At 40.9% G+C, this 27,010-nt stretch overlaps 2 protein-coding genes across 5 annotated transcripts in view; one reads left to right on the top strand and one right to left on the bottom strand.

Annotated features, from left to right (window-relative positions):
• Window positions 1–16,139, top strand: part of dennd2a (DENN domain containing 2A) — a 77,990-nt gene extending 61,851 nt beyond the window's left edge. For 3 of the 4 annotated variants that reach the window (XM_003220866.4, XM_062983085.1, XM_062983087.1), the window contains exons 15-21: window positions 8,461–8,638; window positions 10,537–10,578; window positions 11,399–11,516; window positions 12,350–12,598; window positions 14,185–14,271; window positions 15,371–15,507; window positions 15,613–16,139. In XM_003220866.4, coding sequence (XP_003220914.1) covers window positions 8,461–8,638; window positions 10,537–10,578; window positions 11,399–11,516; window positions 12,350–12,598; window positions 14,185–14,271; window positions 15,371–15,402 — 706 coding nt within the window. In that variant the 3' untranslated portion in view covers window positions 15,403–15,507; window positions 15,613–16,139. Of the gene's footprint in view, window positions 1–8,460; window positions 8,639–10,536; window positions 10,579–11,398; window positions 11,517–12,349; window positions 12,599–14,184; window positions 14,272–15,370 lie in introns of all 4 variants that reach the window. The other variant, XM_062983086.1, reaches the window with a different exon arrangement.
• A 1,874-nt stretch (window positions 16,140–18,013) lies between these two features.
• The window catches only part of LOC100556121 (uncharacterized), a 39,617-nt gene continuing 30,620 nt past the window's right edge, over window positions 18,014–27,010 (bottom strand). Inside the window, exons 19-21 of the mRNA XM_008110523.3 lie at window positions 21,546–21,872; window positions 19,640–19,766; window positions 18,014–18,159 (exon numbers count right to left, since the gene is read on the bottom strand). Of these exons, the coding sequence (XP_008108730.2) occupies window positions 18,085–18,159; window positions 19,640–19,766; window positions 21,546–21,872 (529 nt within the window). The 3' untranslated portion in view covers window positions 18,014–18,084. The remainder of the gene's footprint in view (window positions 18,160–19,639; window positions 19,767–21,545; window positions 21,873–27,010) is intronic.

Genomic DNA, 27,010 nt, shown 5'->3' with positions numbered 1-27,010 from the left:
TATAGTTTTGGCCAGTCTAGAGTATTTTCTTTCCTGCCTTCTCTCTCCTTCTCTGTATAAATTCCCTTATGGTGCTTAACTCAAGCCAGCTGTGAGTGGTTTCCTGGCCATATGATTCCTTTAGGCTGCACTTTATTATCTCTTCCCCTCCTCCTTCCAAGGACCTGGCTTGTAAAACCAAATGACGTTATGTGTACAGTAACACACATGCCCCTCTAGATGCTCAGAGGAATTTGCAGACCTATAGCTGATGACCTACCAGTGCTTTTGACAATATCCCTCCACATTTCCACTTCCATATTATATATTCTGTTGTTACAAAAATGGACACTTTCTGGCTGCACCTTTCTTCAGACTCTTACAAGAAAAAGAAGTGTCTCCATCTACCTGTATTAGGTTGCATTCGGATGAGAACCACATGCCATCTTTCGGCAACTTACTAGCTTGCCATAAAGATGCTGCAATCACATCTGTTTGTCATTGTTTAAAGGTGTTATCATTCTTAGGAAGCCAAAATGCCACACAGGTGTATGAAGCAAGCCTGAGTCTATTCCCTTCCCCTACATTTTATTATAGGAATCCATCCTGGGTGGAATGTGGCAGATGTATGATCAAATATGAGACCATGCATGTATCCCTTCACTTGGGAAGAAGGGAATCGCGTGGGAAATGTTAAATGTATGTGACTACTATAACCTTGGTATCAGGATCACACTGCTGAATTTTAGTTAAGCTGCTTAGCCAGTTAAGCATATCTTCTGGCATCTTGTTTATTGCAGCTCTTGGTTTTCATCTCCCACTACTCCATGTTCACATGTACATCATGTGTACAAATCCTGGCCAACTCTTAATGTCTTTGGATGAAGGCTTTCTTTGCCCCACCACCATCACTGTCATGTTAGGAGCAGGATGAAGGAGGGAGTCATGGAACAGGTGACCCAAACAGGAAGGTATTCTTCATGCTGTATCTGAATCTAGGAACGTGGACAAGTGTTTCCAAGCAAACTAGATTTCACAAGAGAAATTCAAATGAGCATTGGTTGGTGAATCTTTGCTTGCTTGACCTCTTTTTAACTAAAATGTGAGATTTGGATAACATGCAAAGTTCTCCCTTCCTGATTTGCTGATCTGCTTTTACAAAGGAAGAGACACAGCTGGGATGCTTTTGTTATTTATTGAATTAGAGCTCTTAAATTAATTTGATCTCTGAACACTGTCACATTCTAAACATCTATTAACCACTGGCTACACGATCCTTGAACGTTTTATTAACCCCCCTTCTCTTCCATACACACACTCAAGATAGCTTTTCCAAACTTCCAGACTGCAATAAATGCTATTTAATGTGATTGCTGATACATATTTACATCCAGGACACTGTGGTGAGATGAACTTCAGATGTCCAGAGGGTTAAGCTGGCAGTTGCCTGCTAAATATTTTTTGCTTGATATTCATTTTGTAATGCTTTCCTGATATCATTTGGGATTTTTAATGGCTAATTTGGTAGAGAAGGCAGAAAATCCTACAATTGCTTTTCCCCATCCTTGGGACTGCAATACAGTAACGATAAATGAAATTACTCTAAATGTTCTGGTGTTTCATGACTCCCAAAATCTGTTCCTTGATTCAACTTTTCTATTTGCCTAATGGCAGGGCTACCCATGTTAGCATGTATAGGGTTAGAGTAGATATGAGATGGCATTTCTGTTTTTACACCAGATTGCTGTGATATCTGGCCTGATCCTGCTATTCCATTTGAACTAGCAGAGATACCCATTGGGAACAGAACATTCTTGGGAGGATATCAGACTGACAATTCAGGCTGCTCATTGTGCGAGAGAGCACTATGCTAAACAAGAAAACTTGCTGTCTGGATGCATCCTTGTCTATGTTTTCTACATTTTGCATGTGTGTATGTGTTCATGCATGCCTATGCACATATACGTGCACGGTCCTTTCCATTTGTCCTTGTTTCTAGCCAGTGGGAAAAGGTGGCTTCCATGTTTGTTTAGTGAATAATCTTATCTGAATTGTTGATCAAGCTTTAAAGGAATTGTTGGAATAATTCCAGCATCTTGGATAGCTCCTTTAAGGTTTGGCATACCATCCTGAGTGTATTCACTGACATGGGAACTACCAGTCATCATTAAATTCAACAGATTAGTATTCTTAGCTTTTCTAGCAAACTGCTTAGCTAGCAGGAAAAATAAGAGGAATGTTGGGACTGCTCCATGCCTTGCCATATTTAAGAGGCAGCAATATGAAAACTGAGAGTCTCCATTAATCCCATGAGTCCTTTAATTTAAGAGAAAATAAGCATAAAAGTAACTTGAGCTACATGGAGCAGTTTTGAGAAATCTTAGATAATGTATTTTAGCCACTGGAACTGGTGGGTGCTTTTATTATTCTGTTATCTTGTTACGATGCTATCACAGCTTGGGAAAGTTACTTTTGGGAACTGTAGCACACAGAATATCCCAACCAGTATGGCAAGTGACTTAGCAAGAATGAAAAGAAATCACACTAGGGCAGTATTAAGGTATTTAAGAGGTGGCAGCGTGAAAGCTGAGAAACTGCATTGATCCCATGACTCCACCAGTCCCTGGCCATGGAATTTTTAGAACTATAATCCAAATAATCAATGTCTCCCAGATCTCCATCCTGCTTTACCACAGTGGGTGAAGATAAGGTTGTTCTATGCGAAATTGTACCTAAAACATAAGAGACTGGTTTCTCTTTGGCGTACCCAAAGAGAAATCAGTCTCTTAACTATGCAAGGTAAGTTTGCTCTCTTATTTGTTTGTAAAAACATATAAATTACTCTGTGTTGGAGATTTCAAGGCATGATGCAACAGAGCCAGTGTGGTGCAGTGGTTTGAACGTTGAAGTAGACCAGGGTTCAAATCCCCTTTCTGGAGACCTTGGCCAAGTTACACATTCTCAGTTTCAGAGGATGGCAAAGACAACCTCTGAAAGAAATCTTGCCAATAAACTCTGTGATAAAGTTGCCTTAAGGTGGGCAACGATGGCGGCGGGCACGACTTGCTAGGAGCTCCTGGCGAGCCACCTCCATTCTCCGGTCGGGAGAGCTTTTAGCCCCCCTCCATCCCTGCGGATCGAGCCAGGGAGGATTGCAAACCCCAGTGTGGACCTCCGAAGCTCTGAGGCGAGAGCCTGAGGGACTCGGGGACCACGGGGAGCAGACGGAGAGGAGAGAAGCAGATCTCTGCATTTACCGCGAGCCGGCCCATTTTTAAATTCAACGAAGGAAAGGAAAGATCAAACAGCCGTTGCGGCAGGAGAAGTAAGTACTTCACCAAAAGAAAAAAGCTTTCTATTCCATGTGGATGTGGAACTAGAGATGAACAAAAGAACGACTAAATGTCGGATTCTGGGTTGAGACAAAATAACAAATATAAAATATAAATCATACAGAAATAGATAATTAAGAGGGAAAAAAACGCAACCGAGGGTTGGAAGAGCTACCCCACCGAGTGGACTGCCGTCGATCCGAGGGGCACACCGAAGGGTGGGCAACCTGCCGGATCCGGCGAGTCGCGGGGGGAAAACGTGGTGCATCTGACTTCAACATTACAACAATGAATGATTAAACAACAAATGAATAATCCAAGGGAGTGATATTAGATTCCTCAAAAGCAGCGGGGGGAGAGAGAAGAGAGAAGTAAAAACCCGCGGACTTTCTTAAGAAAACCCCTGAGGAGACAAGAGAAGAAAACGGAAACTTTTAACATACCCATTGACGACCTTGGGAGCCATGTTGTTATGTCTACGGTGCCCTTCTTTATAAACAAAAAAAAGGAAGGGGAAAACCGGAAAAGCTGCAATCAAACAGGGTGGAACTGAGCGCAGATAGGGTTACCCTGCTGGTGCATATTGGAACGACCAAGACCAAGGAATTAAAGGGGAAGGAGTTAAAGAAGAGAACGAACAGTGAGAAAGAAGTTGAACTCTTAGAGAAAGGACTACGGGAATAAGAGTCTTATTAACACGGAAAGGACTATAGAGCACTAGAGAGTACCCACCCCAATCGAATACTGTGTAAGAACCACGGGAGACCGTCGATCCGAGGCACTCGCGGAGACGAGTGTACTGCCGGATCCGGTAAGCAGAAGGACGAGACTCAAGAAGGAACAGGAGAAGACGCGGAGACGAGAGGGACAAGGAAGAAAGAAAGAAGAAAAGGAAGAAAAGAAGATCGAGAACAAAAGTCAGACAAAGAAAGGGACTAAGATCCAAAGATCTATAAGAGAAATTCAGGCATCCCAACACTAAGCGAATCTAATCAGTAACAGAGAACAGAAATGGCAGGAGCAAAACCTAAAATGGATAACAAAATAATGGTAAGAAGAGCATCAGAAGATGTGTCAATGAAAGACCTTCTGAAAGAAATCCAGAAACTGGGAGAAAGACAGGAAAATTACCAAACAGAGGCGCAAAAAAGAATGGAAGAATATAACAAACAAATGATAGAAATGAGAACGGAGATAAAACAAGAAATTGGTCAATTAAAGGAGGAAGTGAGGAAAACATTTGAGGATATAAAAGAATTAAAACAAAATAGTGAAAAATTGGAAAATTCCCAAGAGAAAATAAAGAAAAAAATGGAATATTTAGAAAATAAAAACCAAAAAATAGAAAAATTACAGGAAAGAGTAGAACAAAGAGAATTAGAATCCCAACTCCGTTTCAGGAATTTACAAGAGGAGGAAAATGAGAATATAAGAGAAAAAATAATAAGCATGACTGCTGATTTATTACAAAAGACAACAGATAAAATGGAAATAGAAATAGACAGGTGCTATAGAATACAGACAAACTACTCAAGGAGGAATAAAACGGCTAGAGATGTTATTGCAAGCTTCACAAGAAAGAGTGAAAGAGATGAGATACTAATACAAAATAGCAAAAAGCCAATATACCACAAAGGAACAAAAATAGTGATATTAAAGGAAATACCTCTAACGACGCTGAACAAAAGGAGAAATTATTTTTTCCTTACGGAAGAACTTAAAAAACATAAAATCCGATATAGATGGGAGAAGATAGAGGGTGTAATGGTAACTTATTGAGACGAAAGACACTGGCTGACATCGGTGGAAAAAGCAAAAGCTTTCTATAAAAACTTCAAAAAAGACCTGGAACACGTAGCCTCAATATCACCCTCAGTAAAAAAGAAAAAACCCAAAAGATTAAGACAGAACTCCCCGGAAGAGACAGTATTAGGAGCGGATGTAGGAAGGCAGCCCACAGACGTATCAGAGGGAGAAGAGGATGAGAAAGAACCGACAGATGAGGATATTCAAGATGAAGAGTGAAATAACACAGCAGCTAAAAATATACTCAAACAACGTGAACGGGCTGAACTCACCCCAAAAAAGGAAAGGTATCATGACCCAAATAATTAAAGGAAAATACGATTTAGTGGCGCTCCAAGAAACACACATATGCCAAAAACACATAGCCCACTTGAAAAACGACAAATTAGGGAAAGAATTCTTTTCGGCAGATCCGGCAAAGAAAAGAGGAGTGGTGATATATGTAAAGGAAAACATCCCAGCAGAAATGAAATTTAAAGATACGGAGGGGAGGGTAATTGCGGTAGAAATAACGCTAAATCAAGAGAAAATCCTCATCTGCAATATATATGCTCCGAATGGACCCAAAACAAAATTTGTAAATAATCTGAGAGAACAAATCTCAAAAACGGATGTGGAGCACATAATAATCTTAGGGGACTTTAATGGAGTGATAGATCAAGATCTAGACAAATCGAAAAAGAAAAACAGGAAAACTAAAGAAAAAATGGGCCAACTACCAAAAAACTTTCTAAATTTTAAAAAAGAACTAGACCTTCAAGATGTATGGAGAAATAAGAATACAAATAAAAGAGACTTTACATACTACTCAAATAGACACGAATCATGGTCCAGGATCGACATGATCTGGACCTCAAATTCACTAACATCAAAAGTAGACAAGATAAATATACTATTAAGAGACAAATCGGACCACTGCCCCCTTGAAATGATAATAAATTACAAAAGAAACCATTGGAGATGGAGATTAGATGATAATTTGATTAAATCAGAAAAAGCAATTTTGGAAAACAGGAAACTAACAAAAGAATTTTTTAATATCAACGACAAAGAGAATGTAACAAAACAAACGATATGGGACTCATATAAGGCAGTAATGAGAGGATATTTTATACAACAGAAAGCCAGAGCCAATAAAGTTAGAAACTATAAAATAGAACAGATTAATAATCAAATAGAAAATAAAGAAAAGATATTTAAACAACCTAAGAATCAAAAGATAAAGAAAGAAATAAACGATCTAAAGAAGGAAAAACACCACCTAGACTTAGAAAAAATAGCAAAAACACTGAAATATGTGAAACAAGATAACTTTGAAAATGCAAACAAACCAGGGCCCTGGCTGGTGAGGAAAATAAGAAAGAAAAAACAGCAACAACAAATAATAAAGATTAAAGATAAAAATAAGGAGTATACGACAGATGAAGAAATAAGAGAAGAATTTAGGAACTATTATAGTCAATTGTATAAGCAAAAAGATGAAGATTTGGAAGAGATTACAAAATACCTAGGAGAACAAAAATTGGATAAAATTACGGAAACACAAAGGGAACACCTAAATAAAGAAATAACAGAAGAAGAAATCAAGAAAGCAATAAAAAATCTAAAACCTAATAAGGCACCGGGACCAGATGGATTCACGGCAAGCTTCTACAAAGTTATGAAAGAGGAGTTAACCCCATTTCTGAAAATATTAATGAACCAGGTATTGGAAAAAAATACTATCCCCGAATCGTGGAAGGAAGGAGACATTATAACAATCCACAAAGAAGATACAGACAAATCGGAGGTAAAAAATTACAGACCAATCACGCTATTAAATTTGGATTACAAAATTTTTACGAATATATTGGCAAACCGATTTAAAAATTTCTTAACAACATGGATTGGGCCGGAGCAAAAAGGATTCCTTCCGGGAAGGCACATGAAAGAAAATGTGAGAACTATAGTAGACATAATAGAATTTTATGAAACAAATCATCAAAAAGAATTGGCACTACTCTCGATCGATGCAGAGAAAGTATTTGACAACCTAAATTGGAGATTCATTAAATTATTATTTAAAGAAATTGATATAGGTTACCAATTTTATAATGCAATTGATACGATCTACACAGAGCAGAGGGCAAAAATTTTAATAAATGGTCAATACACGAAAGAGATACTAATAATCAAGGGAACTCGTCAAGGATGTCCATTATCACCGCTAATTTTTATCTTTGCAATTGAAATCTTAATAAGAAACATCAGAAGGGACGAGCAACTAAAAGGAACAAAAATAGCAAATTATGAATTCAAGATAAGGGCTTTTGCCGACGACCTTATATGTATTATTGAGAACCCGAAACACCAAATTCAAAAGTGGCTAGACTGTATAGAGGAATATGGATCAGTGGCTGGCTTCTATCTTAACAAAAAGAAAACAAAAATCATGACAAAAAATATACCAAAGAAGAGTCAAGAGGAAATAGAGAAAGTGGCAAACATCCAAATAGTACCTAAATTAAAATATTTAGGAATCTGGTTAACAGCAAAAAACGCACATCTACTGAAAAATAACTATCAAATGAAATGGAACGAAATTAAAAAAGATCTACAGAATTGGAAAAACCTGAAAATTTCTATCTTGGGACGCATATCAATAATAAAAATGAATGTCTTACCCAAACTGTTATATTTGTTCCAAAACCTTCCAGTAATAAGGAACAACAAACTTTTCATGGAATGGCAAAGGGAAATCACAAAATTCATTTGGAAGGGAAAAAAGGCAAGAATAAATTACACAATAATGACAGATGACAAAAGAAGGGGGGGATTTGGACTACCGAACTTAAAATTATATTATGAATCTTGTGTACTAGTCTGGGTAAAGGATTGGGCAACCCTGGAAAAAAACAGTATGCTAGCATTGGAGGGCTTTGATTTGAGGAGGGGATGGCATAGCTATCTCTGGTATGGTAAAAGATCAGTAGAGAAAAATTTCGGAAATCATTTTATCAAGGTAGCTATAAGCCTAAAATGACTTGAAGGAACACAACAACCACCATTTCTGAATAGTGAGGGCCCTATGGTGAAAGTCATACTTTGGTTTCTGAACATTTGATCGTTGCTGTTTACACTTTTCCAGTTCTTCCCATTATTTACACTCATGAAGACCGATATAGTTTATTTTTAAACCAAAACATTCTTGGGAAAGACGGACAGTGTTTTAGGTTAAACTCTGGTCAGTGTTGTTGTGTCAGGCCCTATAATTTCTAGAGAACAATTGTGTCTCATTGTGACTGATTACCCTTGTGGACTTCATGTTGGATGACTTCATTTGTTTGCCTGTTTTTCTTTACAGCACCTTGTCAAAATGCTGTCATGCCATGGTGGCTCTCCTTTACCCCTTTACCTGGCAACACACCTACATCCCCGTGCTTCCCCCTTCTATGATTGACATTGTGTGTTCACCAACCCCCTTCCTGATTGGCCTGCTCTCCAGTTCACTACCCCGCCTTAAGGAACTACCAGTGGAAGAGGTGAGACCAGAGCGCTGGAAAGGTAGAGTGGACAGATGGATTGTGTTGGTCCCAAGAGTGGCACAATTTTATATCTAAAAAGATGACTAGATCATCATGGTAGGCAATTGGCCCAGAGGCAGTTTTCATATTAAGCCTGCACTGACTCTTTTCTGGACTTCATTCCAGACCTTAGAGCTGCTATACAAGATATTTAACCAATTTTGAGCATAGGATAATACAATATATGGGAAACAAAACTCACAATGGATTCACAGCAACCTTGACATGGAAGTCAACCCCTTCCAAGGGGTGTATGTATATTATGCCAAGTGTCTCAGGATCATAGAACTGGAAGATAGTACAAGGGCCATCCCTTTAAGAAACTGAATTTGATAAGATCTCACTGCATCTAGCTCTAACTCTTCTGATGGATAAAATCAACATACACAGAAGTATATTTTCAGTGATGGTTGGTAGCTTTGGCATCAATGAATTGATGAATCAGCGCCAGGTTTTAATACAGTAGAGTCTCACTTATCCAACGTTCTGGATTATCCAACACATTTTTGTAGTCAATATTTTCAATATATCATGATATTTTGGTGCTAAATTCGTAAATACAGTAATTACTACATAGCATTACTGCGTATTGAACTACTTTTTCTGTCAAATTTGTTGTATAGCATGATGTTTTCGTGCTTAATTTGTAAAATCATAAACTAATTTGATGTTTAATAGGCTTTTCCTTAATGCCTCCTTATTATCCAACATATTTGCTTATCCAACATTCTGCTGGCCCGTTTATGTTGGATAAGCAAGACTCTACTGTATATGCTTTGAAACGGGTTGGACCTTATCACCACAGCCTATTGACAATTCCCTTAAAACTTTGAGTAAAACTCGGAACAGAGTGATTGTTCCACTGACATGAAAACTACGCACCACTAGTGTCTACAAGAAGGATAAGTATGTTATCTCAGTCCAAGGCTAATATTTAATTTCAGCCAAGGTTTATTTTGACATGGAAGGTGTATTCCTGATGTTGGTAGGACTCAAAATGCCAGTGTATGAGAGAATAAATCTTTTACTGCCAGTGACTAATCCTTAGGGAAGGCATTTCAGCCTTTTGAAATGGGAAAAGCCCACACAAAACCTAAACATTCAACCATTCCCCTCCCCAAAATAACGATGTTTCAGGGATGTCTGGAATCAGGATTAGGGAGGCCAGATATCAGCCTGGGATCTGTTGTTTCATACCATTTCCATCCATACAGTGAGATGGCAGCAGGCAGACTTTTGACACTATTGACAATGGCAAATGGTAAAATGGGGAGATCTGGTACACACTGTTCATAGTTACATAGGATTTTCTCCAGCATAAGATCATTCTGGTAAACCTGCTGAAAAAAAGGGTAGCACCGTGGAAGAGCAACATTTGGAAATGGTTGTTATACTCAAACACCAAAATGTCTCCATTTTTTAAAAGTCCCAGAGCACTCGTCTCCCTCTTAATTTGCAGAAAGTTCCATGTAGTGCTTTAACATGAGCCAGATAAGCACAGCATAGGCAGCTGTCTCCCATTTCATTCAGCCAGTTGCTCCTTTCCCCTTTTGTGGAAGAACGCTGTGGTTTCTTCCTTGAAGGAAAGGAAAGTGTGTGTAAGAAGAGGCTAATGTGGAGAAACGGCTTCCTTGTGTTTATGTTGTCATTCTGTGGTTTTGTGGAGAATATCCGAAAACCGCTTGGGTTTAGGCCAGGTTTCATATCTCCTTGTGGCTCTGTGGGATTAGGTGGGGCAAGGCAGGGCCTCTCCCTCTGAAAACAGCAAACATCGCACTGCATTCATTTCTCCAAGGAAGTAAGACCAATCTCTCTCATGATGTTTCTCTCCTTCTGTTTCTGTTTTTCTGATGCAGGTCCTTGTAGTCGACCTGGTTAATAACCGATTTCTCAGACAGGTAAGGACAACTGGTTTTTCTATCATTTTTTTATTTGTGCAGGCAGAATGGAAAGTTGGGAAGTTCTGTTATGATGAAAGACATCTGAGCATATAGGGGCCCTTTCACACAACTGTTCATAGCACTGTATTCTGGTTTAGCTGCCATGGCATCTCCGATTTAAAAGACTGCTTCAGGGAGAAAGTGATGGGGAAGAACATCTACTCAAGTTCCTGGGAGGTTGTTGTCATGTGAATAGTACTGGGCTACATGGACCATCTGGCGTTATTATTATGTGTAGCCAGGGATTCTGGGAACTGTACTCCCCCAAAAGTTCTGGAATTATTTAATTCCATGTGCATGCCTTGACAAGGAATTATAATCCCGTCCCCCCAAAGCTCTGGTATTAATTCCCTCCACATGCATGCACAGACACCATCTCAGTTAGCATGTCTTTATTAAAGAACATGAGGCAGTCATGAGGATGAGTGAGTTCCATCGTTTAATGACTTTTGTTGTGTTCCCTACATTCTTAGTTGCTCATTTTTTCAATGTATATTCCAGTATGTGTTGTTTCTAATGTTATGGCCACAGACTGAATCCAGTGTATTCAGCTTTGTGACAAGAGCTATTCATATCTGACAGTTCTCTTCACAATCTTGCTGGCTTCTGCTGTACCGTTTCACTTTTCAAAGGCTCTTATGAAGCATCTCTGTCCACCAACCATGATCTGCTCACCAGCCCTTCGCAGCAACAAAAAGCAGATTCTTAGAATTGCAGGTGTTATCACAGGGTTGTTCATGCCTATACTGACAGGATGTACTTTTTTAAAATGAAAAAGATGGAGGATGAAGACTTCATTTTGCCTCGGAAGTTGCAAGGAGCACTAGAACATATCCTGGAGCAGAGGAATGAGCTGGCAAATGACAAGGAGGAAGGCATTCTCAAAGGCAAACATGGTAAGTTTTCAGTGTTTTCACCTTACTATTTCATGAGCAGCCCATTTTGTCTCTTAATTTAGAGCATTTATACCAACATGGCACACTCCAGATGTTCTGGACTCCCAACTGTTACAAGCAACACTGGCCAGCACACATGTTGTTACCTCAAATGTTAGCCTTGTTTCTGGGTATATTTGACCTGCTGATTCCAAAAATGACACTAGTTTCCCTTTATCAGCTCTAGGTTTTGAGATACATAACATATGCCATTTATCAGTCACCATCTGCTTGCCCATAGAAAATCTTGATAATAATAGCTAAGAAACTAGAGCTGATGAAGTCTATCCAGTGTAATTTTTTGAATTAGCATCATAAATAACTCTAGTACCAGGCCTAAAAAACAAGATACCAAGAATGTTTTTGGTTGGGCTGTGTAGTCAATTATTATGAGAAATAATCTAGAACTTTTGGTGGGCACCACATTGCATCCTCTTGTTTTACACTGTCTTGTACTTGCTCTTTCAGACAGCGATCTCTCCCAGTTCTGTTTGATGTCAACAGCATTCAAAATTGCATGTGCTATAGTGCTATGGTTCTCTAGATTATTAGTCAGCAAAGTGAGGCTCTAGACACATTTGCAGCTTTTAACCTTTTCAGAGCCTCTGGGTTTCTCTTTCTTCCAATTTTTACAAAGGCCATGGAACTTTGGGGGGCTTCCAGGACAGAAATGACCCCTCAGGCATGCTACAGTTGCCCACCTTTTTGGATGTCTAGATCTAGTACAGGCCACCAACTAAGATAGTTCTGGGCTGCCTTTGATTCATACTTCTTCCTCCCCCTTGTTGCCAAAGCTTCCCCAGAGCCCAGCCCCTTGAATGAAGTGGTGTCCGAAGCTTTTGTCCGCTTCTTTGTGGAGATTGTGGGGCACTATTCCCTCTTCATGACCTCCACGGAGCGGGAAGAAAGGAGCCTCCAACGGGAGGCCTTCCGGAAGTCCGTCTCTTCAAAGAGCCTTCGACGTTTTCTGGAGGTCTTTATGGAAACTCAGATGTTTGGAGGCTTCATTCAGGAACGAGAAATGAGGAAACAGGGAACCAAAGGTGAGAGACCCCCTTAGTAGGAGAAGGATGCTAGATCGTAGAGTTATATTGTTAATGTTGGCATACAACTTTTATTAAACTCAACAAAATGGTATGTAAATTAATGTAAGCTCTCTAGGTGTGAAGAACTCTTCACCAGGCAAGATTTTAAAGAGTAGGTGTGAGATATGAAAGGGGAAATGGTCTTGATGTTGAAATCGTCATGCCACTATAGCAGAGGTCCTCAAACTTTCTAAGCAGAGGGCCAGTTCACTAACATAGGACTAACATAAACTTACCAGTATTTCAATGAGAAGTGTGGGCCTGCTTTTGGATGATAGGATAGTCAAGTTAATTAGGATTGTTGCTGTTGTGTGCCTTTAAGCCATTTCAGATTTAGTCTAAAGTTTAGGTTGGGGGCCATATGCGACCCATGGGCCTTAGTTTGTAGATCTCTCATCTATAGGATGTCCTGAAATGGGTTTGGGGGAGGTAGACAGATCTATAGATGTTAACAGAAGGTTGTATTATAAGACCCTAAAACTCTAGGTGAAAAATATCACATACTGGTTATTTACCTCCAAAATGATGATTTGCACAGTGCTCAACTTCAGAATACCACCCTACCTGATCTTTACATATACCCTGTTTCCCTGAAAATAAGACATCCCCAAAAAATAAGACCTAGTAGAAGTTTTGCTGAATTGCTAAATATAAGGCCTCCCCCGAAAGTAAGACCTAGCAAAGTTTGTGTTTGGAAGCATGCCCGGCACCCGCCAAACAAAACACCATAGCATCCAGGATTGGTAAATGTACATAATAATAATAATAATAATAATAATAATAATAATAATAATAATAATAATAATAATAATACATCACACAGTCCTAGACACTTGGGAAGTGTTTGACTTGTGATTTTGTGATACGAAATCCAGCATGTCTATCTTGTTTGCTGTGTCATACAATAAAATAATAATAATAATAATAATAATAATAATAATAATAATAATAATAATTTTATTTTTATACCCCGCTTCCATCTCCCCAGAGGGACTCGGGGCAGCTTACATACCAGTTGTATATGGAAATAATGGTAGTAACAAGATATTTGTTACCGTTTGTCTGGTTTAGTTATGTTGGTTTGTGATGACAACTACTGTACAGTATAGAATAAATGTTAATTTTTTGTTCAACAATAAATATAAATTCTTTTTCATGGAAAAATAAGACATCCCCTTAAAATAAGACCTAGCGCATCTTTGGGAGTAAAAAATAATATAAGACACTGTCTTATTTTCGGGGAAACACGGTAGTTAAAATATCAAAGATCAAGATGAGAAACCAGACATGGTAAAAAGAAGTAGACTGATTGCATTTTTGTATTAAAAGCATTAAAGTGACTTAGTGCAGAGGCAAGATTTGGCCTTTGCCACAGCTTCCAAAAAAATCTGATGGGCTATAGGATTACTTCCTCTGAACTATTCAGTATAAGTTGTAAGGATTTCCCTTTTTCTCACTTAGAAATGTAAGTGATCCCTAGCTAATAACTGAAATTGGAGCTAAGAAGGCAGAGACTAACCTTTTTTTGTTTACCCTCTCTATAGGTTTATTTGAGGTACGTGCCCAGGAGTATCTGGAAACTCTTCCCAGTGAAGAACAGAGTGGAGTCAATAAATTCCTGAAAGGCTTAGGTAAGTAATTCAGCTCTAGCCACTTCTATAGCAGTAACCGTGCTGATCTTTAATAATCAGAACTGGAAAAATTACCTTTTTTATTATAATCCTCTAAATTCTTCAGCCAATATGGCCACAGACTGAGGATTCTGGGTGAAATTGAACTTTTCAAAGCTATTGATATCTTTTCAAAGTTGTATTGATAAACCCTTTTCATATGTCTGATCCCAGTGTACTGGTATATGTCCCCACTCATAATATATCACCATCAAGCCAGAAACCTCCCTTTACGCCGCTGTATATACTTTTACGGTTGTTGTCAAAGCAGGGACCCATTACATCCTTGTGCAATGTAATCTCTGTGATGAAGGGCAAGTTGCATAATTTGCCCTGGGTCTCCACAAAGCCTTTCCCCTCCTGAACCCATGCCTGACTCCCATATCATATCATTCATGTTCATGAGCCTTGTGGGGGACAGAACCCGAGTCCCCAACATTATTTCATTTATTTATTTCATTACATGCATTTATACCCCGCCCTTCTCCCCGAGGGGACTCAGAGCGGCTAGAAATTTTTAGAGGCGGAGTTGAAGAGGGCGGCCCATTGGGGCCGAGAGAGCCCCCTAACTCGTCTGGGCCCGCCTCTTCGCAAGGGTGGGCCCGGGCCCCAGGCGGCGGAGAAGAGGCCTGACCCCGCACGGCCCCACAAGCAGGGCCCCCTCCAGCCCCTGCTCAGGAGGCCCAACCCAAAGGGGGGCCTGCCAGCCCTACCGGGGGCGGGCCAGGGCCGGGTCCCCGCGGACGGCAAGGAGGCACTGCAGCCCCTTCTGGCGAGGAGGGAGCTCCAATAAGCCCTATGGATGGCCATGCAAGATAGTGGACCTAGAAGGGACAAAGGCTCCCTTTGTGCTAGTGATGACTTGAAAGAATTGAGGCCAGAATTTGATGTATGATTCCCTGGTAAAACCAATTACTTTTTGCAATCTAAGTTTCACAAGAGGAATCTGAATGACTCACAAATGGTTGCTTGTGTTTACAGTTCATACTGATTGTTTTCTAGTTGCGAAAGATCTTAATTGAATCAATTCCCCTTTCTCTTTCCCTTCCATATCAATCAGGTAACAGAATGAAATTTCTCCACAAGAAATAAAAGTGCCAGTGTTGAGGAGAAGACATTTTGTTTTACAGTTCACCAGCACAGGAAGGACATTTACCCTACCTCCTGGACCTATTTTAAAACCCATTTCCCCATTAGCCTGCTTCAAAGGTGGGGAGGAACCAACCCAAGAAGTAGAGTAATTAAGGATTGTGCCTGTGTGAAAAGTTGGCCTGCTGAACATCATTGAGAAGACGACGATGGTGCTGAGACAGGTCTATGGCCTTCTGGACAAAGATACGTGCGCTGGACAAGGCACCCTTGGAACTCTTGCCATTGATGCTTTCCAGTGTTTCCTTCTTCTTAGCTATTAAATGTTTCTTATTTATATTGTTGTTAGGAGGACTGTTAGCCAATGAAACTTGAGCCGGTTCCTCTCCCAAGTGGTTGCAAAGACGTGCAAGATGGAAGCTAAAGTAATCTATGCTTAGAGACTGATACTGAAGTAAGACAAGAATGGAGAGGGATGGAGGACATTGTGGATGATTCTTATGAGGACACTTAAAGCACATGGAGATGGGAATGAAGAAAGTGAAGCTGTTAATGGGAGAAAGGAGTGGAATGGAGTGGGGTATGGGGACCACAAAATCTTTTATTGCCTGACCAAGCAACCACTATATGGATGGAAGACTATCTGCCCTTCCTTGAAATTGGGGCGTATCTGCCCACCTTTCCTCAAAATAAGCCAAGTGACTGATGTGATGTAATTAAAAGTGGGTGATTAAAAAAAAGGAGAAAGCGCTTAGTCTTATCCATTCCAAATCAGCGATTTGTGATCTTGCTTCATACACACACACACACACACACACACACACACACACACAGCATGGGGAGGGGGAATGAAAGAAGGGCAGGTGGATGATCCTTCTGCATTCAGGCCAACACCCAAAGAGAAATGGTTGTGTGAAAAAAGAGAGAGCTGGTAAGTATAGATCAATATGCTTTTAATGATAGTCGTACCAGTTCATTGAGCACCTGATGATCAGAATATGGGAAACAGTTACCAATTTGGCCTAGTCATCTTCCATGCAAAGGTGAAGACTGGGTTGTGCTCATATGCATGACGGACAACAGAATGTGTGAAGAGACTACTGCAACTGCTGCAGCCTTCTGCAAACTATCTGTGATAGTAAATCACTAAGGATTCAGTCACAAGTAAGTTGTGAATTATTGTGTACCTTATTGTTGGAGATAAAGAGTTGTAATTCAGTGGTGGAGCATGAGCGGGCGCATTCACAAGCTCCAAGATCTCTTCTCAGAAATTCTAGAGAGCTTTTATCAAACAGTGTAAAGTTTTGGTACCTGAACTCCCTCCAAGATAATCCAAATTTTAGTCCAAGATTAATTTCAACCAACTTTTTTGGCTTTTGCTTAAGTCTCTTACATTGTCCTGGTCTTCTATTTTTATCTACCCTTCTAAGGAAAACATGGCAGACTTGTGTTTCATAATTCTCTCCCCATTGTTAGGTATTGACTTGAACCTGAAGATGAAAATTGAAAATACACTTTTCTTAAATGTTAGCAGTGCTAAAAACAGAATAGAGGTATAAGAAGAGACAAACCAGCCTTAGAGCAGATCAGACCATTCCTCCATTGTGGTTATTGTTTTCTGCTCTGACTGGTAAAAGCTATCCTAGAAAGGATTGGGAAGAGATCTTTCTCCATCACTTTCTACCTGAAATCTGTTTAATTCAGGGATCAGAAACATCCAATCTTCAGTTACATGTGTTCCAGGAAAACCTGTTGTGTGAACTGAACTGCTTTGTAACCAAGGAAATTGTTTTGTTGGTGGTTTCCTCCTGGCCAGACATATATACAGAGTGTTTCAGAAAGATGGACCTGATTTGAAATTGCTGTATCTGCAATCATGAACTGCCCACAAATGAAACTATTACCACTTGAAAGAGTGTGGCATAGATTTTCAAATGATTATCACTAGCTGCCTCTTCCAGCACACAAATTAGCCTCAGTCATTTTCAAGATGGTGACCTTGCAACATAACAGAAGAGTCTCTATCTTTGTCTTAACTTTAGATTTCAATTACCAAATATCACAATAAGAGGTGTTCAACATACACTGCCTTGGAGTGTGGTGGAGGCTCCTCTCTTTTTTATAAGCCAAGCTAGATGGCCATCTGTCAAAAATGCTTTGTTTGTATGTTCCTTTATGGCAGGGGTCTGGGCAGCTTTTTCCCCAATGTCTTTGTGTCTGGACTTTGAGAACTGGGTAATTCTTCAAGCCTAAGCATTTCTACTCTGGACTCCATGCAGTCATGCTGGCCACATGACCTTGGAGGTGTCTACGGACAATGCTGGCTCTTTGGCTTAGAAATGGAGATGAGCACCAACCCCCAGAGTCAGACATGACTGGACTTAACGTCAGGGGAAACCTTATGGAGGAGCAGCTGTAGGTTCCTGGGTGACTACAGGAAATGCCGTGACAGCTGCTCAATCTCTGTTCATTTTTCATCCTCCAGAGCAGAAGAGTCCCTCCCTGAATGGAAGCTTAGTAAGCAATGCACCAAATAGCCCATCTTCAAAAAAAGAAACATTTTAGCTAAATTAAGAGCTTACACTTTTTTTCCACTGAGCAGCATGCTTTATTTTCAGTTGATTTACATTTCCCACCCACCCCACCTCACCCTCAATACTCTACTGTAGCTCCAGATGTACAAATTTATCCCGGAATGATTGGGATAGGTCGGTGTGCAGTACAAATGCAGCCTGCTTCAGATGTTCTGGGAGAAGCTAGCTGTGGAGAAAGGAAACAAGCTATCAGCATAATATTATAGGTGTGATACTTAGCAAGTACTGTAGCTGTAACTTATCCCAGTCCATTTTCCATGGGTCTAGATAACATAAGGCCTTCCAGGGTTGTTGTATGTCTTTCGGGCTGTGTGGCCATGTTCCAGAAGCATTCTCTCCTGACGTTTCGCCCACATCTATGGCAGGCATCCTCAGAGGTTGTGAGGTATAAGGCCTTCCAGTCTGTAGTACTTATCATAATTCACTGCTGACTATTATGGCTAAATCTGATGAAGTTGCAGTCCAACAATATGTGGAGCAGGGGAAGAAATCAAGCAACTCTCCAGAGGTTGTTGGACTATAGATCTCAACAGCCTTGTTAACACAGACAGGGCTGAGAAGCACTTGAATTGCCATCAATAATCTACAGCAGTGATTCTCAACTTGTGGGTCCCCAAGTGTTTGGGCCTACAACTCCCAGAAATCCCCTTTTTTGTAGCTAGAGCACCCTCTACTGTCTATCTTTTGAAAGATAATATTGGAGAGAACTATTGAAAACTGGCTGTTTTCTTACTGGCAACTGGAAAATCTCTTTTACGATGTAAAGGTGAGTTCACATGCAAAAATGATCCTTCAGAAAGTTATAATATTGTTGAAATGTGGGATGGCATTCTTCCATCTGCTTTGTGGTTTTCCATGCATGGGATTGTTTTATTAGATCTTTTGTGGAGGAATATAACAGAACCAGTGTGTTATAGTGGTTCAACCATTGAACTACAGCTGTGGTGACCAGGATTTGAATCCCTGTTTGGCCATAGAAACCCACTGAGTGACCTTAAGTAAATCATGCTCTTTTACCCTCGGAGGAAAGCAAAGGCAAACGTCCCGTGAACAAATATTGCTAAGAAAGTCCCATGGTAGGTTGCCATACTCCAGAAGTGACTTGAAGGCTCACAACAACAAACACTCACAAACTGGAAATGGAGTAGGCTTAACATAGGTGTACCATATCAGTGAAGGTTAGAGCTCTACCAGGAACTTTCATGCTTTGTATTTATTAGAATACATAAAGTATAAGTGACTCACATTCATGTACACATATTCGACTTCTGCAAATCCGCCAACATTTCATAAGTAAAAACCAAGGCACGTGTGGCTGAGCAACACCAGAGTGTGACTAGATGGCTAAGGTTATGATTAATAATGAACACAAGCTAGGGGAAGCTGCAGTATTTTGCCTGAGCCCACTGGAAAGAACAAGATCCCATTATCTTTTCTCCTCTTCCCTAATGAGTTAACTGAGTGCAACCTTTGCGTTTTGAACTCAATTTGCCATAACTGAAGTAAGCTGAGAACAAAGGAGAAAGTTGAAAGAAAAACTGACATATTAAAGGAGTCAAAAAATGGGATGACGAATGATTAATCAGGACTATCCTTGCCAAATCAGGACAGTTGGGGGATATGTTTCTCTTGTATTTATGGGGTACCTGTTTGCAGAGAAACTGCTTTGAGGTTGCACTTCCCTCGTGGCAGCTTGCAGGTATAGAGGCCCAAGCAGCCGTCGCAGTCTGAAGGTTTTCTGCAGGTCTTTGAGCGAATCCCAGGACAGGCATACTGACAAGAAAAGGAAGGAGAATCCATTATAACACCAGTCCTTTTACCCCTTGCTAACTCTAGCATTTATCCATTTGTAAGGCCTAAGCTTTTATGATGACCATGGTCCAGCGTGACCTTTATTTATTTATTTATTTATTTACAGTATTTATATTCTGCCCTTCTCACCCCGAAGGGGACTCAGGGCGGATCACATCACACATATAAGGCAAACATTCAATGCCTTAACATAGACCAAAGACAGAGACAAACGCAGCTCCGAGCTGGCCTCGAACTCATGACCTCGAACTCATGACCTCTTGGTCAGAATGATTTGTTGCAGCTGACTGCATTATCAGCCTGCGCCACAGCCCACACCTTTAATAATAGGAGACCACATTACAGTTGATATTTTTTACATAACAATTTTTGAGTGTTCCTAAAGATCTGTACTCCTCAGAAGGCAATCACTCCAGTTATACAGACTTTCCCGACCTGGATTTTAAAAAATTCTGACTACTGTATCTGTTGAATTTGTGGCCATCTCTTAGCTCTTTAGGAGCATGGAAAAGCAGTTGGATTTTGTCAGCAGCTACTTTATTAGTGGTTGGGTTTGGTCAAGGAAAAGGTCCATGTGTGAGTTACAGGGGATTCCTTCTGTCTGTTATAAAATGAAGGATGCATCAACTCCAGATGCACCTACAAAATATGTTTGCTTGCTTGTTGTCTCTACCATTAGCTCTCAGGGCAGCATGCAGTTAAAGTAATAAAAACACTTTAAAATAATTTCAGAAAAAGTCAATAAAATAATTTGTAGGAGTTCAGATCAGTAGCTCAGATTAGTTAGTGAGCTATATTATGAATTTAAAGGAAATAGGACTTATTATCGTTTATACCATCAGAAGGAAAGCCATTGCTCCTTCACTTTCATGAGGTTCACACTGTTTTGATTATTTGAGAGTTTGAGCCCTGCCAGCTCCCAAACTTAGTGAATGAGAAGGCAGGTTGGGAGGTGTGCGTGCCACCAGTCTCTGTTCTGCTTGGTTTTTTTTTTGGTTTTTTTCCGAGACTTGTGGTACGTAGGTAATAGAAGGTATTTCCCTGGCAGATCAGGCTCCTCTTCCTGCATGCTGTAAATCTTGTTTTTGATGAGGCAAAAGTAGAGTAATTCCAGAGGAATAGAGAGTCAAGGCACACAGGAAGTGGAGGAGGAAGCAGAAAAAGGTGTCACAAAGGAAAAAGCCAGGACCCTCGGGAAATGAAGTGGTACACAGTGGCCGTGCCCCATTCCCATCACTACCAGACCTATTTGCATTTTATTGAGCTCATTATAGTATCCAGGGACTGGTCCAGTACCTACACATCCTCAGCCAACTCTGGAGATAAAGAAAGATGGGTGTCAGCAGCAGGGTGAGGGCACCCCATTTTAAACCCCTTTTTGACTTAACTGCAGGGCTTCTTATAGACATTTAAGAGCACCCATGGCTTACTGGTTATCAGGCTGTACAGAAGTCTCTCTGAGCAATTCTTGCAGAGAATTAGGGGATCCTGGATCCAGCATATTGTCAGGCTTGCTTATCTCTTCCTCACCTATCATATTACCTCCTCCAGAGATTAATGATAAGCGAAGATGTCTATGTCATGTATTATACCTTAGCATTTCACATTTTGGAACTGTCACCCATTCGTCCCACCAGACGTAGTCACCATTTGCTTATTTTAGAATGGACAAGATATCTGTTGAGGGTTTGATTTCAACGTCAACAGGACTAGGGCAAAAGCTGAAGAGATCTTACTCACCGTGTCAGTATTAAACTGTCCATGGTCTTCCAAATAGGCTTGAAACCCTTGGTTTTTAGTTTTTGAAGGGGGAAGCTGGGACATTTTTCTCCTGGCACCTGCCTTCTGCTTACTGCTTTCCAGCCATGGCTTGTTTGAAGCTTTGCTGTGATTGTCATCACCAGCTTTGGCTTCTCTTGTTGCCTTCCGCATTCTGCTGGACTTCTGCTTTTCAGTTTCGGCCTCTCTATCTCCTTCAGGGAATGTGTCAAAACTCCTCCTGGTTCTCCCAACCTTTGGAGAGTCTTCCTCAGCAACCAGTACTTTCCCAACCAATCTCCCATCAGCCTGAGCCAGGAAACAAAGCTGCATTGAAAGTACAGCCAAGGTGGCCAGCCTTGAACCTCTCATAGCCCTTTCAGCCTTGATGTGTTCTCCCTGCTGTCTGTCCAGGCAAAGAGATGCTGTTGCCTTGGAGCTAGGAATTAAAAGCAGCCACACATGTATGCATATATGAGTTTGACCTCTGTCTTTTTTGCATGGCTGGTTAAAGCCCTTTTATGCATCTGAGTTTCTATGCTTGCTCCTCCTGTTTGGAAAATTCTCTTCTTTTTCCAATATGCCCCCACCTCTTTAGCAACACCCAATTTCTTTGTAAGGGCAACCACATGCTCCCATCCCAGTGATGCCATCTTTCTCCATTGTTGGGCTAATGGAACATTTTTCTCTTCCTTTCTCTTTGACTAAGCAGGTGTTTCAAGGCACTAGGGAGCTTTGCTGGTAAAAATGCTTGCCCAGGCTGGACAAAGTGTGTGCGTGCACTCATGCACCTATGTGTTTTTAATTAATAAAGGCATTTTTGTAGCATTTATTTCAGCATATCAACCCTCCTGAGAGATGGCAGCTAAGCATGGATTGCTCAAGTTCTAGTGCAGTTCTAAAGTGTAATCATAAAGTCAAACAGGACCATGAATCCATCTCATTTTCTAATTTTAGAAACTGTCAAAATTGGCGTTTTCCTTTAAATTGTGCATTTTGGAAACATTTTAAGCCAAAAAGAATGTAAACATTTGCAGAAATACAGCCTGAATGAGAACTATCTTCTAACCTACATGCCCTTTTCATTCATTTGTGAAATGAACTTACTCCAGTTGAGTGATCTTGCATCTGCAGATTTACATACCACAATGATAAGTTATTTGACATGATACATAATAATATATCACCACAAGCTCACCTACTTGAAAGCTGATTTATTATTTGGCCTTTCAGATACCTAGTTCTCCACTGCAGGGAACAACTATTTCATCCTGTGGTATAGTATTTTAAAAGGGAGAGGCCCTAGAGATATGTGGGATCACCATTCCTCTTGATCCCACTCAACATGGCCAATGATTAGGGATTGATTTTGTGTGTGTGTGTGTGTGTCTGTGTGTGTGCACACATGTCTGCCTGCCTGCCTGCCTTCAAGTGGCCCATCAACTTACAGCATCCCTTGAATTTCATACGTATTCTTAGATATGGCATACTCAGAGGTGGTTTTGCCAATCCCTTCCTCTGAAATATTACCTACAGTATCTGGCACAGGCAGTGTCTGACTTACAAACTACTCATAGTTAAGAATGGGGGGGTCAGACAACAGGAAGTGACAGAAATCAACTCCAAGCAGTGAAATTCACTCCTAAAAGGGTTATCATGGGGAAAAGGTATCGCCACTGAAGCTTTCAGCAATCCTTGTTTCAACAAGCCATTTTTTTCAAAATCCAGTTCTCATAGGGAGAGAAAGTGATGTGAAATCTTCTGAACAGGGGCACAGACAGCAAAACAAACACCATAGAGGTGTTAACCCTTCCCAATGTCACCCAAATCTTGTGTGTGTGTGTGTGTGTGTGTGTGTGCGTGCGCGCGCGTGCATGTGTGAGCACACACACACACAGTTACTAGATTCCCCTAGCCAATAGCCATGCTGGCTGGGAGTTATGGAAATGGAATGATAGTTTAAAAATAATTTAAACAAAACTTTAGTGTAATACAAGGTAGGGGACATATTTGCTCCCTCTGCCAGATTTGCAGGAATATAATCTTTATTAATGAAGTGCATTGTTTCTGGATGTGCATCCTTTGTCAGTTTAAAGAGTTTAGGTGTGGGATTTTTTTTAAAAAAAGTTTATTTTTTAATGCAAACAGGCATAGCAATGAAGAATAGGGTGAGCTGAGGTAGAGTGATTGATGATCTGTCAAAATGTCATTTTCCATTTCCAGCTATAATCCTTTGGTTCCATTTCAAAGAAAGGCTTCAGGAAGGACGTCTGGATGGTCTGTACCTATTCCGCATGCAGTTGGGTGTGGTGTCATGGAGATCTTGAAGCAGGAGCTCTAAGACAGCTTCCACCTCTTTGCCTCTGGCCAGGTCCAGGCTTTTAGCTCTGCCACACTCACTTTGGAACTACTGATCTCCAGTGAAATAGGCTCATAGGAACGGAGGGCGAGGCTGGCAGACAGAAGGCCCAACCGGACACAGATGTCTGTGTCCTCCCCATCAAGCAGTCCTGCAATGATGCCAGCGATCAAGCTTTGGAGAGAGGAGGCCATTGCAGCTTAGTTAGAGAAAAAAAATATAAAAACATCTTGTTCCTAAGCCAGTAAAACATACGGCAACTAAATATAACTATCTCACTCCAATACATATGCTCAGTTAAAGGCCCTTGAATACAATGTATGCATTTATGAATTTTACATACTACATTGGGAATAGTAATATAATGCCTATGACCATCTTTTTGAAGAACTGTAGAACATGTGTGTATTTGTGTGTATGTGTGTGTGTGTGCCGTCCGCCGGACAATAAAAAACTATAAAACTGAAACGTGCTGTCCTTTATCTGGGCGAACTGCAAATCCCTATAAGCTGTCCTATAGATATTGAACGACTGAGTCTGGATAACTTCAAAAAAGGATGTTTATTCATACAAGGTTGTAAACCTGGCACAGATCTTAAAGTTGCAGAAAATGAAACAAATTTCTATAGGTTTTAGGTACAGAATTATCCCTGGTTCCAGAAAGCAAAGGTGATTATAAAACCACTATACCCTAATCACGCTGCCTATATTAGGAGAAACTCTTTCCTTCCCTATCTTTACAGCAAAGATTAGTTCTAGAAGCGACGGAATAACTTTGCTCCTCTAACTAGATTTCCTATTCCAGATCAATATAATTCAATACTTATCTAATTTGGATAGGCTTAGATTGGCCTGGTTTTGAGGATGATTTGTCCCAGTTAGCCTTGCACAGCTCCAGCACGTTGGAAGACTATAGCCAGAATGAAGCTCCAAAATGGAGACTAGACCCTGGTAAAAAGGGCGGTCCTAAGATGTTGCATTCTTTGACCAATCACTGCAAAGAAAACTGCAGCCAGCTCTTGCAGATTCCAAGCCATTTTTCCTAGGCTTTTGCAGCCAGAGGCTCAAACAAAATGTAAAGGAGGGAAAACAAACAAACGACCAATAGGTAAGGCAAACCATCGTCCTGGGGGACGGAACACTCCCCGCTAAATTCCCAGGATGTGGGAATTTACCAATCAAAAACATACAAACACCTTTGTATACACAACAATACAAACACTAGAACTTTAAACATCTCCAATAAGCAACACGAAGTCACTAATTGGTCTGTCCAAAATGGACACTTTGCCTCTGTTGCAAGTCTTTAATTGAACTTTCCTGACCTTACCGTCCGGGCAAGGAAAGGTCTTTAATACAATGCCCATGGGCCACGCATGGCGGGGCAAGTCTTTGTCCTTTAACAACACAACGTTGTTAACCTCAATGTTGTCCTGTGGGCTTTGCCAGATTCTTCAAGCTTGAAGCTGGCTTAAGTACTCAGCTTTCCACCTTTTCCAAAAGTGGTTGGCCAAGGACTGCACCTGTTTCCACAGGGCACGGTGAGTTCCGTCCGGAACTGGCAACATGACGTCCTTCCATCCTGGCACCTTTTGTGTCAAAATAAGTGCAGGAGTCAGTGGTTGTAAGTTCTCAGGGTCACTGGTAAGGGGAACCAGCGGCCGGTTGTTGATAATTGCGGTAACTTCCGCCATAAGTGTCACCAAAACATCATGCGTCAATGACCTATGACTCAAAAACATGGCATTAAGGATTTTGCGACTAATACCAATCATCCTCTCCCAAACACCACCCATATGGGAGGCGTGAGGAACATTGAAAGTCCACATAATTTGTTCAGTATTCGTAAAGTTCTGAACCTTTGGGTCTCTCCCAAACCTAGACACACAATTGAGTTCTTTGGTCGCACCTACAAAATTGGTGCCACAGTCCGACCGAATTGACTTAATTGGCCCTCTGAGGGCTATGAACCTTTTTAATGCGTTTAAAAATGATGAAGTGTCCATCCCTTCTATGACTTCTATATGGACAGCTCGTATTACTAAACAAGTAAACAAAACTGCCCACCTCTTGTTATTTACAACACCACCCCTGGTTTTCCTAGTGACAACCTCCCAAGGACCAAACACATCGATTCCCACATGGGAAAAGGGTGGGTCTGTCAAAGTCCTATCCTGAGGTAGTTCTGCCATCAACTGACTTTGACAGTTTCGTCTGAGTCGCCGACATTTGACACATTTGAAAATACAACTGTTGACCAACCTTTTGGCATTAACTACCCACAGACCTTCATTTCTAAGGGCTGCCTCAGTTAGAGTTCTACCCTGATGATGGATCCTTTCATGGTGATGCCGAACGAGCAGCAATGCAGTGTGACTATTAGGGGGTATGATGATGGGGTTTTTTACGCACACCTTGAGTTTAGCCTTGGCTAACCTTCCTCCAACTCTCAAAATACCCTCCTTGTCTAGAAATGGGTTTAACTCACGCAAGAAACTCCGGCTGGGGGTGTCAAGCCCTTGTTCTAACCTGGCTATTTCTAGACTAAACTCATGCCTCTGAACTGACCTGAATATTACTCCCTTAGCCTTCAACATGTCCTGAACTTGCAAAGGCTCACTATCTTTGCAAGCTAAACGATGTATAAGCCTAGCTACTGCTCTAAGAAGACTGTGCCACTCCGAAAAACGTTCAAAACGGTGTGGTTCCAGGCAAGATCTTTGGCCCATCTTGATTTCTGTGGTTGATTTGCAGGCTTTCACCTCTGCACTTCGTGAGACTTGAGCATTCATAATGTCCGAAAACCTTTGCTCATCTTTCGAGAGCGCTGTGGCTTCGTCTCTCTCAGAGACTTTGAAAATGGAGGAATACTCTGGAGTTATTGCTTGGCAGTAGACTGAGATGTGACTTAGGCAACTGCGCACAAGTGTAGGACGTCCACCTTTAAGCACCTGTGCTTGATTGGAGTCCAACGACGATGGTGGGTGCATCTTGTTTATGCACACTGGGCCTGTAACTGTCCAGCCTAGTGGTAGCAGCTGAGCAATGGGCGCCCCTGGAGGTCCCTTAACTTGGTCGTTCACATAGA

This window comes from Anolis carolinensis, chromosome 5, assembly GCF_035594765.1.
Source record: "Anolis carolinensis isolate JA03-04 chromosome 5, rAnoCar3.1.pri, whole genome shotgun sequence".
Taxonomy (NCBI): domain Eukaryota; kingdom Metazoa; phylum Chordata; class Lepidosauria; order Squamata; family Dactyloidae; genus Anolis; species Anolis carolinensis.
Note: the sequence above shows the minus strand (reverse complement) of the source record. Positions and strands in the feature narration are given on the sequence as shown.